The 13,659-nt window shown below is 37.3% G+C and overlaps 1 protein-coding gene across 42 annotated transcripts in view; it reads left to right on the top strand.

Moving 5' to 3' along the window:
* The window catches only part of camta1a (calmodulin binding transcription activator 1a), a 639,110-nt gene that overhangs the window by 570,734 nt on the left and 54,717 nt on the right, over positions 1-13,659 (top strand). For 25 of the 42 annotated variants that reach the window (XM_073939167.1, XM_073939163.1, XM_073939161.1 and 22 more), the window contains 4 exons: positions 889-1,029; positions 3,505-5,735; positions 7,328-7,454; positions 7,669-7,803. In XM_073939167.1, coding sequence (XP_073795268.1) covers positions 889-1,029; positions 3,505-5,735; positions 7,328-7,454; positions 7,669-7,803 — 2,634 coding nt within the window. The remainder of the gene's footprint in view (positions 1-888; positions 1,030-3,504; positions 5,736-7,327; positions 7,455-7,668; positions 7,804-13,659) is intronic. The other 17 variants (XM_073939169.1, XM_073939164.1, XM_073939148.1 and 14 more) reach the window with 1 other exon arrangement.

The following is a 13,659-nucleotide window of genomic DNA, read 5'->3' as shown; positions in this document are numbered from 1 at the left end:
GCAAAAAAATAAAATAATCGTGTAAAAAACAGGGTGAGAATGTGGTAAAACATAGTAAAAATCAGGCGAGGGCTTTTTTTATGGATTCCTTTTTAAATTCGTTGGTTGGGTTTACAAAAGTAGGTGGGCGGGTCAATTGGGGATTTTAAAAAAAACTATTGGTTGGGTTTAGGGATGGAGGAGGGAGAGTCAGTTGTTCGGTCAGTCAATCAGTCAGTCAGTCTACAGCGGCCTCTGGTGGATTTATGCGAGAACAGCAGGCACGAATGGCATTCGCGAGAGAAATTCGAAACCTCAAAACGCGTACACATCGGCCTCTAGTGGATTCACCCAAACAAAAACGGCAAAAAAAAATAGCTCCTGGGATGTATTTGGCGGTCTCCAGAAATGTATTTAGAGGTACGTTTTCAGAATGAGCCTAGGTTGCAATAAACAGCCGCAATAAATGACTCTCTTTCTGGACACGCTTCTTTTGTTGCATTTCTTTTTCCTTTTGCCTTTTTTTCCATTGTAGTGATCGTTGTTATCCTTTTATCTCAGAGGAGAGAGGCTGAGCTTGCGGAAATGGTGATGGCGGTAGTGCCTTGTCAAAGGGCTGGGGCTTTTACTCCAGTTGAATTGAGAGGAGGAAGAATTTTTCCCTTTATTTCCTCCCACATCAGCTGAAAATTCACCCGTAACAGGCCCCAAAATGTGTCCTTGCACTTTCCATTTTCCTGTGTGAGGTCAGAAAGTAGTCCTGCAATAACTGACTCTTTTTCTGTAGAAAGAGGTTTTATATTGAGTATGGTTGGAGGTAAGGTCAGGGATGTAGTGCACTGGTGGGGTTGTGGGGGGGTTGGAAGGCTCGGCTGGTGGGCTGACGACTGTGTCTCTTTCCCTTGGCAGTTCATGGCATCAAGTGGACTTGCAGCAATGGGAACAGCAGCTCTGGCTTCTCTGTGGAGCAGCTGGTGCAGCAGATACTGGACAGCCACCAGACCAAGCCCCCTCCCAGGACTCACAACTGCCTCTGCACTGGCACTCTGGGTAAGACAGGACAGACAGAAGGGCTGGGGTGGAGATTGAGGAAGAAGGTAGCGCTTTAAAGTGCCCGTGAAATTAAAAGTTTTTTAGATGCTAGCATCAGTATGTTAGTCTTAAGGATATCTATAAGCTGGTGTGCTCCAAAAACAGAGACAAAATTGGGATTATGAAGCTATAAACGTCCATAGCTTGCAGCCTCATACTTCCTCATACTTCAGTTTCTCATTAAATATTTTGACCAATTAAATGATCTGTAGCATCTGACATGTCCCGTCCCCTTAAAGATGCTTCTCTTTTTTTTTTCATTTGATGCGCTTGAGCTCAGTCACTCTCATTGGCAGAGCTGTGATAAAACTAAATGCAAACTGCTCAATTTTAGCTCACATTTCTCCTGTTTTTTCAGTCTTTCTATGAACGATGGCAATAAACATTAAAAAACTGATCCTCCCCATACGTAACCCATACCGCCAAACCACTAGGAGATGCCCATTACTCCTAAATGTGAATCTATTCTTTGTTTCAATTTTATATAGGCATGAAAACTTTTTGGAGAAAAATATATAAAAATGTCAGGATTCCATTACATGTGCCGTCACCCCTCCTATACAATCCTCAAAACAGTCAGTTCATGTATGGTTAGCGGTGCGTGACTGTCTGACGTACTCTATATTAATAAATAGACTCTGTTTCTCGAACTGATTCTGTACATGCGATTTGTAGCACAGCAAAAGTGGACACTTCAGGTTTTGGGTGCATGTTTGAGCAGACATATGCACATGATAATAATAATAATAATAATAATAATATTAATAATAATAATAATAATAATAGTAACAACATCTGAGCATGTCGATCTTGGTGGGTTTTCTTTTAAACACAACAATTTTTTCTTAAATGAGCATAAACAGCTATGAAAGCAATCGAATGCTTTCATAAAAGATCTGTGCATTTTTAAATTGACTCCTCTGTTTTAATCTGTTTTTGTTCACACGAACAAATCTAAATAAGAGATTCATTCACTGGTCTTGAATTAAACAGTTTAAATTATACAGTAAAGAAAAGATTAATGAGATTTGATAAATTAATTACAATTTTTATAATAGCTAATTGAATAGGCTAAACTGTTTGCTAAACTATTTACAGCATTTTGTATTGTATAATATTTATCCTATTCTTTGTAAAAATTAATAATAATAATAATAATAATAATAAACATTGATTTATAATGAAACAGCCAGATGAACAGTCATTTGGGAATTTTTTTGGGGGGGTGGGTCCTTTATTTTCACATTCTAATGTTGACAGGTATGTAAATGCTATAGGCTGTTTTTTTACGTAAAACATTGTATGCTCATCATTTAAAAACACTTCGTGGGACCTTTAAATATGCCAGCAAGAACTTTAATAGATGTGGTGAGTATAGAGCAGCAGGCTACATGCCACACTATATGCTGATTTATTGAGCTGTCTGTTGCAATGACACCACTGGGGGGCGTAATGTTCCTGTGTATCTAGGCAATCCAGTCAAAGCACTCTTTCTTTTTTATTTTCTTTACTCAAGTATACAACAAATGAATTTTCACCTTGTGCTTCATCACAAATATCCAACACAGCACTTTACAATCCCATGGTGTTTCTCCTATAGGGTGTCGTAACTCTGAAGCAAATTGAATTGCGTGCTTAAAACAAATGATTGTGGGGTAGATGGATAGCCATTTGTTGTATGTTCATAAAAATTCAATTGCCAAGTGTGCAGTAAAATGACTAATGAGACATATCAGCCATTTATTAACTAAATGGTAAAGCTATGTGTTGGCTTCTCGTGAAACGATTAATATTGATGATTGATGCTCTCTATAAAGGCTTGAATTAATCTCAGTATTCATTCAAAGTATCAGCATGAAAGCATTTTATTCCATTTCAAAGACATTATGCGGGTCGTTCACTGAAATGTTTGTTATTTTCAATGTGCAAAGCAAACAGAGGATCTTGTAGGGGTGTCATATATAAAATAGTAGGATAGTTTGTGAAACTGACTTGTAGTTTCTTGAATAAATGATAGGGAAAAGGGGAAATTTTGCTTAATATGTTCATTTAGGTACAATATTAATAATAAAAATGTAAATATTGAGAATACTACTAATAATAATAGGAAAAATTACACTTTTAGTGTAAGGAAACAAATGAAGTATATATTAATACACACAATTTATAATGTTTATAATGTAATAACACTTTTAGTAGATAATTATTATAACCATTGTTAATATTTTTGTGAAAACTAATAATAAATGCCATTTAGCAGTCAGTGATATTATGTACTCTCCATAAAATAGTATAAATGACATTGTTAATATTACGAATGGAACAAGAATAGTTTAATATAGTTGTTTTTGTTGTTGTTGTTGTTGTTGTTGTTGTTGTTAGTCATGGATTAAAAGATTCAGAAATTACTAACATTTTGTTACGTCTCTGCAGGTGCTGGGAGCAGTGTGCATCATAAATGTAACAGCGCCAAACACCGCATTATCTCTCCCAAAGTTGACCCTCGTTCAGGAGGCTACAGCAGCACCCACTCTGAGCTCCAGAATAATGATGTGTCAGAGGGTAAGACAGAACACAGCCACAGCAGCAAGAACAGCAGCGGGTCAGGAGGAGGGAGCGTACGTGAGAAACGCAACGGCAAAGTTCACAAACCTGTTCTGCTGCACCAAAATAGCACTGAGGTCTCCTCCACCAATCAGGTGGAAGTGCCAGACACGACCCAGAACTCCCCTGTATCCATCAGCAGCGGGCTCAACTCAGACCCTGACATGGCTGACAGCCCAGCGGTAACAGGCATGGGCCATGTTGCCTCTGTCATGGGCAGCCTATCCCAGAGTGTTTTCATGTCTGAGGTGACTGGGGATCCCGTCTACAGTATGTCCCCCACCGGAGGCCCCAATACCCATATTATGGGCCCTGATGCCAATCCTCACAGCCTAGTTCTAGCCGTCACCTCTGACAGCCACAAGTTTGCCTTTCCAGGAAGCGGGAGCGCAGATGCAGGTGGTCCCGGAGCAGATGGTTTGTCAATGCTGTCTGCCTCCAGCGTCTCTGAGGAGCTTGTCCTCTCCAGCAGCCTAGACTCCAGCAGCATCAAGATCCCAGAAACCACTATGAACTTTGATCCTGACTGCTTCCTGAATAACCCGAAGCAGGGCCAGACATATGGGGGAAATGGACTGAAGCAGGAGAATGTCGCATCCAGTGCCTCATCCTCCTCAACAGCTAACACCAATGGTTTGCAACGTTCGCCAACTATATCAGATCCAACCTACAGCTTTAGTTCTGCACTAGTAAAAAACATCAAGACCGAGGACACCTCCTTCGAACAACAGCTTGCCAAAGAGGGGAACTACCAGGTAGGGCCAGTCGTAAGCTGTAGCGTATCTAATGGTGGTGGACAGAACTCACTCAGCTTGACTCCTGCTTCCTCTCTGCTGCCCTCTGGAGGTGGCCTAAGTCCAAGCACCACCTTGGAGCAGATGGACTTCAGTGCCATTGATGCAAAACAAGACTACTCCACCGGTCCCACCGCAGTAGGATATACACAGGCAATGAACAGCTTGGCCCACCAGAACCGATCTCCAAGCTTTTTCCTTCAAGAACCACCACAGCCATCCCAAAACCAGCAAGGTCGGCAGAGCTCCAGCCAGAAGGGCCACATGATGGAACATAGCACCCCTGATGGGACCTACATGGGTCTGCAGGTTGTCAAGACAGAATCGCCTGGGAGTAATGGTCACCTCCACCACCATCACGCCCACCAAGGCCAGCACAGACCCAACTGCAATGGAGGCTCACCCACTGAGGTGCAGGGACAGGCTGGCTCACTGCAGCTCCTCCAATATCAGGGAGGTTTCCCAGGTCTTGGTCCAGAGCATGAGGAAGTGGTCGGGATGGATCAGAGCCGCAATGTTGGTGCCGGTCAAGCTGGGGTCACTGAAAACGGAACAGATGGTTTGCTAAAGTCCGGGGATCATCTGCAAGCTTGCAGCGGAGGAGGAGAGACTGCAGGAGCAGATCACTTCATGCAGCAGAGCTCTGAGAATGGAGCAGGAGCTGAAGCTGTAGCTTTGAGGAATGGAAACAGCACAAACGGGCCCAACAACGGCTCACAACAACAACTCCAGCCACTGCTTCAGGGGGCTAATTTGGTTCAGGGGCTCTACAACACCCACCACGGGCTTAGTGGAACCGGAGCCAATGGTGGTGGAGGCACGGGAATGGAAATCAGCTTGGATCATTTCGACATCTCTTTTGGAAACCAGTTTTCAGATCTAATCAATGACTTCATCTCGGTGGACAGTGGAGCCACAGCTGTAGGGGCCACAGGGACGTTATATACCCACCAGTTGGTGGCCCCGCCTGGGTCTGATGGAACAGCCAACTCTGGGGGGAACCAACAGCAAGGTCAAGAGGATGCAAGCAACAGGACGGCAGGATACAGCTCCTCGGAACTCTGCCTCCAGTCGTGCTGCAGCCCCCAGTCTTTAGGTGGAGGCGCTGGTGCCGGTGGAGGGTCGGGAGAGACAGGCTCACTGGCATACATGCATGTCGCAGAAGTAGTGTCAGCAGCAGTGGCCCAGGGCACTCTAGGAATGTTGCAGGCCACCGGCCGACTTTTCATGGTCACAGACTACTCTCCAGAGTGGTCCTACCCAGAGGTATGTCTGTTTGAATGAAACACTTCACATTCAGTCTTATGACACGTATCAATGCCTCACCAACAAAACATGTCTCAAAACATTATTACTTTAGGTAGTTGTTGTAGCTGGTTGGTAATTTAAATAAAAACTATTTCTACCACTACTACTACTACTACTACTACTAGAGGTGTCGCAGTCGAAAGGTAAAGGGGGTAGAGGGTTCTGGTGGGCCTCTAATAGTATCTCTGGGTGCCCCAAAACAGCATGGGCCCTTAGAATTGTCCCAGCGTCGCCCCTGAGTATTCGACTTGTATAGTTGTATATAGTAGATCCTCCTTTAACAGTTAAAATCATATTAAACAACAAAATAGTTTTTTTTTTTATCTAACTAGAGCATTCCAGCCACATGACATGCTAAATATGCCCACAAAGTGTAATATTATTGTGTGAATTTTTTTTTTTCGTCTAAACAATCTCACTCACTCTCTAACTTTTTGGGGCTTATTCCTTGCTTTTTATCAGGCATCAACACAGCAGAACGAACCACTTTTGATAAAATCCGGACAGTATAAAGTAATTCACCTGTACCGCATGTCTTTAGACTGTGGGGGAAACTGGAGCACCCAGAGGAAACCTACGCAAACGCAGGGAGAACATGCAAACTCCACACAGAAACGCCAACTGACTCAGCCGAGGCCCGAACCAGCGACCTTCTTGCTGTAAGGCGACAGCACTACCTACTGTGCCACTGCGTTGCATTATTATTATTATTATTATTATTAAGTGACACAGTGGCTCAGTGGTTACCACTGTCGCCTCACAGTTTGCATGTTCTCCCAGTGTTCGTGTGCACTGTAAAAATTGCAGGGTTCCACGCAATTCCTTTGTGTTGTGAACGCAAATTGATTAAGTTAACTTTTTTTGTTTTGAATGTTTTTTCTACAAATTTATGTTGTTAAAACATAAAATAAATACGTTATCCCACAAAAACCCTCAAGAATTGTGTTGATTCAACTCATTATAAATTATTAGTTTGAACAAGTAGCCAAAGTCATTATTTTGAGTGTGGGTTTCCTCCAGGTGCTCCGGTTTCCCCCACAGTCCAAAGACATGCGGTACAGGTGAATGATCCCTGATGAATAAAGGGACCTAGCCAAAAAGAAAATGAATGAATGAATTATTATTATTATTATTTTTATTGTTGTTGTTACTATTATTATTAATATTATTATTATTATTATTATAGTGTAGCTTTACTTTTAGATCTTCAATCATGTTTTTAAAACATGCCTAGTTGCCTATGAATGATATTATAACTTTTTATTATAATATTTATTCATATATTTTTATTTGTAATTTCTGCACTGATTTTAAAACTCTTTGATATCCAAACATTTCCTACACTGTTGCAGTATTTCACCACGAGATGGCAGAATTCCCCTAAAAACACATTTAAAAAAAATATTTCAGGTCTAGTGTTTTACTCCTCCACAAGATGGCACTATAACATGTGTATTTTAATCTTCTTATATTTTATTCTCCTACTAAATTGGTGTGCTTAAACAATGATAGTATTATCTTACTGATGTGTTTTTTTCTCTAAATTTCAGGGTGGTGTGAAGGTCTTAATCACAGGCCCATGGCAGGAAGACAGCAGCAGCTACACTTGTCTGTTTGACCAGATTTCTGTCCCTGCTTCCCTCATCCAGCCTGGGGTTTTACGTTGCTACTGTCCCGGTAATTTCACATCGACTCATGAAGACTAATTAATATTCTTTAGTTAACATAAAAAAACTTGTTGAAGTATGAAAGATAAGTAAACTGTCCAGGGTGTTTGTGTGATTTCCTCTGATCTCTCTAATTATGGGATTATGTGTGTGTGTGTGTGTGTGTGTGTGTGTGTGTGTGTGTGTGTGTGTGTGTGTGTGTGTGTGTGTATGTGTGTCCGCAGCCCATGATACTGGCTTGGTGACTCTACAGGTGGCTGTTAGTAATCAAATCATCTCTAACTCAGTAGTGTTTGAGTATAAAGCCCGTGCGCTCCCCTCCCTGCCTTCATCCCAGCACGACTGGCTGTCACTTGACGGTAGGTCTTCCTCTCTGTTTTTTTTTTTGCATTTGTGGGAGAGGAAGAAAAAAGAGAAAAGTATTACATTTGCTAAATTCGGAACCCATCATGTGACCCCCTGATTATTGAGCTGCTTGAAGTAGGTGATTATATAATGGTGTCTTCTAGGCCCAAGGCTTTTCTAATTATCCCACATTCAATATTAACAAATTAAAATGACATCTGATCGAGATTAAGAGTATGTAATGAAGATAAAGAGCAAGAGAGAGAGCAACAGTAGCAGAGTATGTAGGGGAGATTGGGGACGGTTGCAGCATGGGGCAGTTGCAACAAGACCTATTTCTACATTCAGGAATGAGCCAGAATGATGATATTTATACTACATATTCACAGTTAGACTCTCCTTCAATCTGAAAAAGAAAATCAGCCATATAGGACTATTCCTTCAATATAAAACTAATTTTTAATGTTCAGAAAATTTCTCATACTGTCTAACCTGTTTTTGTGAAACATTATTTATTTGTATAATTTAAATCACTGTTTTCTTATATGGGTAATTCTTTAACTACGGGCACTTTTATGTCCTTTGATCGTATATCCAAAAATATATATATAATTTTGTTCAAATTTCTCTTTCTTTGTCAAACAAACAATGAAACCTAATTTTAAAAAAATGCACTAGCTTTTTATTATATATTTTTTTCATATTATTCAACCTCCTTTTAATTTTAAGTGTCAAAATCACTGTTTTTACCTTGTCACACACCCAGAGTTTTAAACTTCAACAATGAAAATAACATTTTAAAATATTATTTATCTGGTATCTATTCATGTATCTTAATTAAGCGCTAGAGAAAAATATTTAATTAATGTAAGACTATTATCAATAATATTTTTTATACAAAACATAGCTGTCATACAGTATCAGTGCCATTTCCACCACAACACTGTAATGTCGCTTTAAAAAGTTTGTGTGAAAGATTTTTTTAGGTGGTTTCTATAAAAAAAGAATAGTGCCATCTGAGAACATTTTCAAGGTGGAGGGAATTTAGTTTTTATCAACAAAACTTGAAGAAAAATCAAGGTAAATATTGCTTGATAAGGAAGTATATTTATTCTGTCATTTTCAAACATGTTGTACCTTCAAAGGTTATTTTAAAAACCAAACAAAATTGAGGTAAATAAGAGTGTTTTGTATACATGAAAGTCAAGTATCAATTCAAAGCTAATTGGTGAAGCTATTTTTCATTTTTTCACAATAAACTGTTGAAACGTCATTTCCATCACTGTCATTTCCATCACTGTCATTTCCATCACCACATACATTTTTTTTTAAAATATCTAAAAAGTTCTCATCACACATTAAAAGTGTTGTCACAATGTATAAGTTCATGCTCTATTTAATATACAAATTCAGTTTATTTATTTTCTAATAAGCTCTTAACCAAATTAATATTACATTTTAGAGTGTGACAGATGTACAATTTAGCATTTGGTCCTAAGGGACTAATTTATTTAATTGACAAATGTAAATTATTATATATATATATATTGTGGAAAGATTGGTTAAACTAGATACAAAAATGATATTAGACAATGCTTGACTGCTGTAATGTATTTCATTTTGAAATAAGCTGTATATTGAGAAGTGGTGGAATGGACATTTGTTCAGTTCACGATGAAAACATGTTTCTATTCATGTCCAAGTTTGTTCTCTTACAGATCTGAAAAATAGACAAATTGTTTACACTTATGAGGCTATGTTACGTTAATTTTGAACAAGTTTTTTTACTCAACTTCACAGGGCTAAAAGTGCCCATAGTTAAAGAATGGCCTATATAGCTATCAAGCGTTAAGGCTATTGTATCTCCCTAGCATAGACAGTTTAATCAGGGTTGAAAGCATGCTGTTGCAACTGTCCCCAATTATACAATACACTTAACAGCTTGCCATATTAACATATGTACAATTTTAAGTTTACCACAGTTTCAGTTTAATTTAATTTGAAAGAACAAATTATTTGAATAATTCATTAATTTCAAAGCTAAATTAAGTAGTTTAGTAAAGGTTTAGTCTAGATTTTCAGTAAAAAAAAAAATTTTAACCTTGTTGTTTAAGCCTGATAATTGGTTGTTGCTTGTTCTCTTAATAGTCTTTATTTTTAAAGCCAATTTAACTATTTAACCAATTTACATTTAGTCTGTTTACCATCCACCTATAATCCAACTTGATGTTTTTAGAATTATTTTATTATTACATTTTAATGAATGTTGTGACTGTCTTTATGGGTTGTTGCAACCTTCCTCATGCTTGGGGTCAGCAATGTTTGAATTGTCTGATCAAGTCTTAATTCTGCATATATTATCATATGTACACATATTATAGCAATGTGGGTGGGTGTCTAATAGATGTGGGTTTATTATATTAAAATGTTGGGTTTCCAAAAAAAAAAATTGTCTCTGAGAAACTGAAGGAAATGCAAAAAGTGTTGAAACTGTCCCTTACTACTGTGCTCAGCATATTTGAGGACACCTTAATTTGAAAATGAAAATTTGTATCCATTTCTCAGTGAATATAGGCAATGCATTTTGGTCGATTTAAACAAAACAGATTTATTAAAAAGATATATTTATTAAAATGATATTTTAGTCACCAAACATATTTAGAAATTGAAAGATAATACAATTAAATTCAAGCAAAATATTGCAAAAAAAAAAAAAAAAGTTTAAAGCTACACATTTTTGCTTCTTTTGATTTTTTTCCTCTTTTTTAAATTTGTATTTAATATTTGAACCATATAAATTTGGGTGTAGCAGTTTTTATACCGTAATCATACGTTTTTATACCGTTATCGTACGTTATTTTGTTAAATAAGCTCCAGATATGATTTCAGTACTGACTAATCTAATGTATATGAACAAATATAATGTTGTATATATGAATCTAAAAGATTCGTGAGGGGTGTACTTGTATATGCTAAGCACTGTATCCTGTCATAAACACAGAAAGCCAGCCGGTGGACAAAACTAGCCAGACATACATCTATCTGTATGTATATTTGTATTATATAATTACTTTAGAGTTTTATTCATTATTTATGTAATCTGCAATGCTTTAAAAATACTTGAAAAAGATGTGGTTTTAATATCCATATGCAATGTTTGGCTCACAGCTGACCTCTAGATGAGGATATATGGCATGTTTAGGAAAGAAAGCAGTGTTCAATTGAAAGGGAACAACAGGAGGGCAGTGGATATGTACACTGACCTCCACTAATATTGGAGTCCTTGGTAAATATGAGCAAACAAGCCTGTTAAACAAATGTCTTTATTGTTTAAACTGTTGATCCAAACAGTTTGTGCTGATGTAAGTGCTGTCAGATTGTAATTTTGGAGACTTTCTGACCCCAAAACCCAGTTAACTTCTGCGGTTCTCCAGCTGGGATTCTCTGAGATAGTTTGGCTACTTTAACCCTCTTCCTCCATTAGGATCTGATAGACAAACATCCTCTTCCAGGCTGATTCGTAACATTTACAGATGACAAAAATTTCCCAATAATTGCCCTAATGGTAGAAATGAGTATTTTCAATGCCATTTTCTTCTCATTTTGTGAAGCTCTAATCAGGATTCAATTTGGTTGCCAGATCTTTGTGGGAGAAAATAGCAAATAAGAACAAGTCCATTATTATTTTAGGAAGCTCCAAATACTTTATATAGGACATGATAGCAATATATGGCTGGTATCCACATGTCACCACTTTAATGACTGTAATAAACTTGGTATGTGTGAAGCTTAAATACAAAACTCAAAATTGTTAATAATAAGAAGATATGGAAATGCTGCATGTTTATACAACAGTTCTCTCTGGTTCTCGAATCTGATTGGCTGATAGCAGTGCAATATTCTGCCATATCAGAACTCCTACATCCTCCTAACAATTCTATATTTTTCCACCCGAATAGTGACAGCAGCTCAATAAACTCTCTACAGTTTAACAAATATTGCAGATGTTGGACAACAAAATGTACTCTTGAGGCTTTTTTAGGCATGAATGTAGTTGTTTAGATTGCAACTATGCAGTTTATTTAGGATAGTGCCTATTTTAAATATTTATAATTTTGTAGATACAGCACCATCCACAAGATGGCGACAGAGACCGCATAATAATCCCTTAGAGGAGGAAAAACTCAGCGTAATTTTAAACTACAGCTGGTTAAAATCAATGTCATGTCGGGGTTAATTATTATAATCCCCCGATTGCAACAGAGAAATACTGGAGATATCTTTTTAGACTGATAGCATTTCATGTTGTTCAGCCTTATAATCTTAAAATGTCAGCAAAGTCAACTGTTTTGTCGTCACTTTAGATATTACGCTAGAGAATCATTCAAATACTAGCTCTAAAGTGACGTTGGCGAATTAGTAATGGCTTCTGCTGTTCTGACGTCAGCTGCAGAGGTGAACGAATGGCAGAAGAAAGTAGTTCCTCATACAAATGGATTTTAAGTCTTTCAGTGTTTAATTTTTTTATATATACACGATTATGCCGTTGAACTGTTGTGTAAATGCAATATCACATTTTTTTGTTGTGAGATATGGCTACATATCGTCACTGGTGAAACACTAAGGCAACGCGCCTCCCACTAGTGCCGATATACAGCCACATCACACTCCTACGAGTGTGATGTTGCTCATCAATGCAATCATGTGAAATTCATCATAGGAACAATGGAATTTATTTGCCTATATGTCTGTTATTACAAAAGTGTTTAGTTTATACGTTTCTTTAACAGTATCTAGTTGTTCCCTATTTTGGATGTTTGCTAATTAATTATTGAGTATTTAAATAATAGTATATGAAGCAATAATGATGAAGTACATTTTGCAGATTAAGGAGCTATTGAACAACAAATAATACTTTCTTCATTCTAAAATAACTGCTTGTTTTATATTAACGGGTCAAGACTGAACAATTTTAAACTGCCCATGTATACGAAAAATTATTAAATATCAGCAGGAATGTACCTCAAAAATGTTTTGAATGATATGGCACACATATTTTTAAAATAAACATTGTGTATGTTGGTCTTTTTTTAGCAAAATGTCACAAAGACACAAAGTTGATTTTTTACAACTTTCTTTGTTCCTATTTACCAAGGGTGCCAAGGTGTGTTATTCCAAATCAGAGGGAGTGCAGACCACCCTGTGGTCAGGTTAAATGTCTGTTTAAGGGCTTTAAGGAACAACAGGAGGAGCTTTTGATGCTTTAATCTAACTGAAGCATGGCAAGCACAAAGGGGAGATGGAGGCGGTAATTTATATAAGTGGTTAATACTTTAAGGTCAAGGGGAAGGGCAGTCTTGAAATAGTACACTGACGACTTTGATGAGCTTTTTGTGACATAAGACAAGCTGAGGGTTGATTGCTTCTTCACATCTGGCATGTGTCTTTGTGTTTGTAAGGAACTTTTGTGTTTTGTGTTGCGTAAAATGCACAATTGTATTATGCAATATTTTATCAAGATTAACTTAATATGCAGTGTGGTTGTTTAATTAACATGCACAATAGGAATCATTTAATTGATTTAATTTATAAATAATACATTTATAAGTAGTCGATTTATCATTATAATTTAGTTTATTATTATGTTTTATCACTATTATTATAAAAAAGTACTTTTGTTCATTGTTAAACCATGTCATACTTTTATAAATGTTTTGATCAATTTAAAAATATTTGAAAGGAAATATATTATCAAATGTAACATTTCGGAAACTAAAACTGAAATAAGTTAAAGTTAGTTGAAATAAGTTGAAATTAGTTAAAATAAATAAAAAATATAGGTAAATACACATTCTTTTTACATATAAATG

Source organism: Danio rerio, chromosome 23 (assembly GCF_049306965.1).
Source record: "Danio rerio strain Tuebingen ecotype United States chromosome 23, GRCz12tu, whole genome shotgun sequence".
In the NCBI taxonomy this organism is placed as follows: domain Eukaryota; kingdom Metazoa; phylum Chordata; class Actinopteri; order Cypriniformes; family Danionidae; genus Danio; species Danio rerio.
The sequence above is the reverse complement of the archived record's forward strand: the minus strand, read 5'-3'. Positions and strand labels throughout refer to the sequence as shown.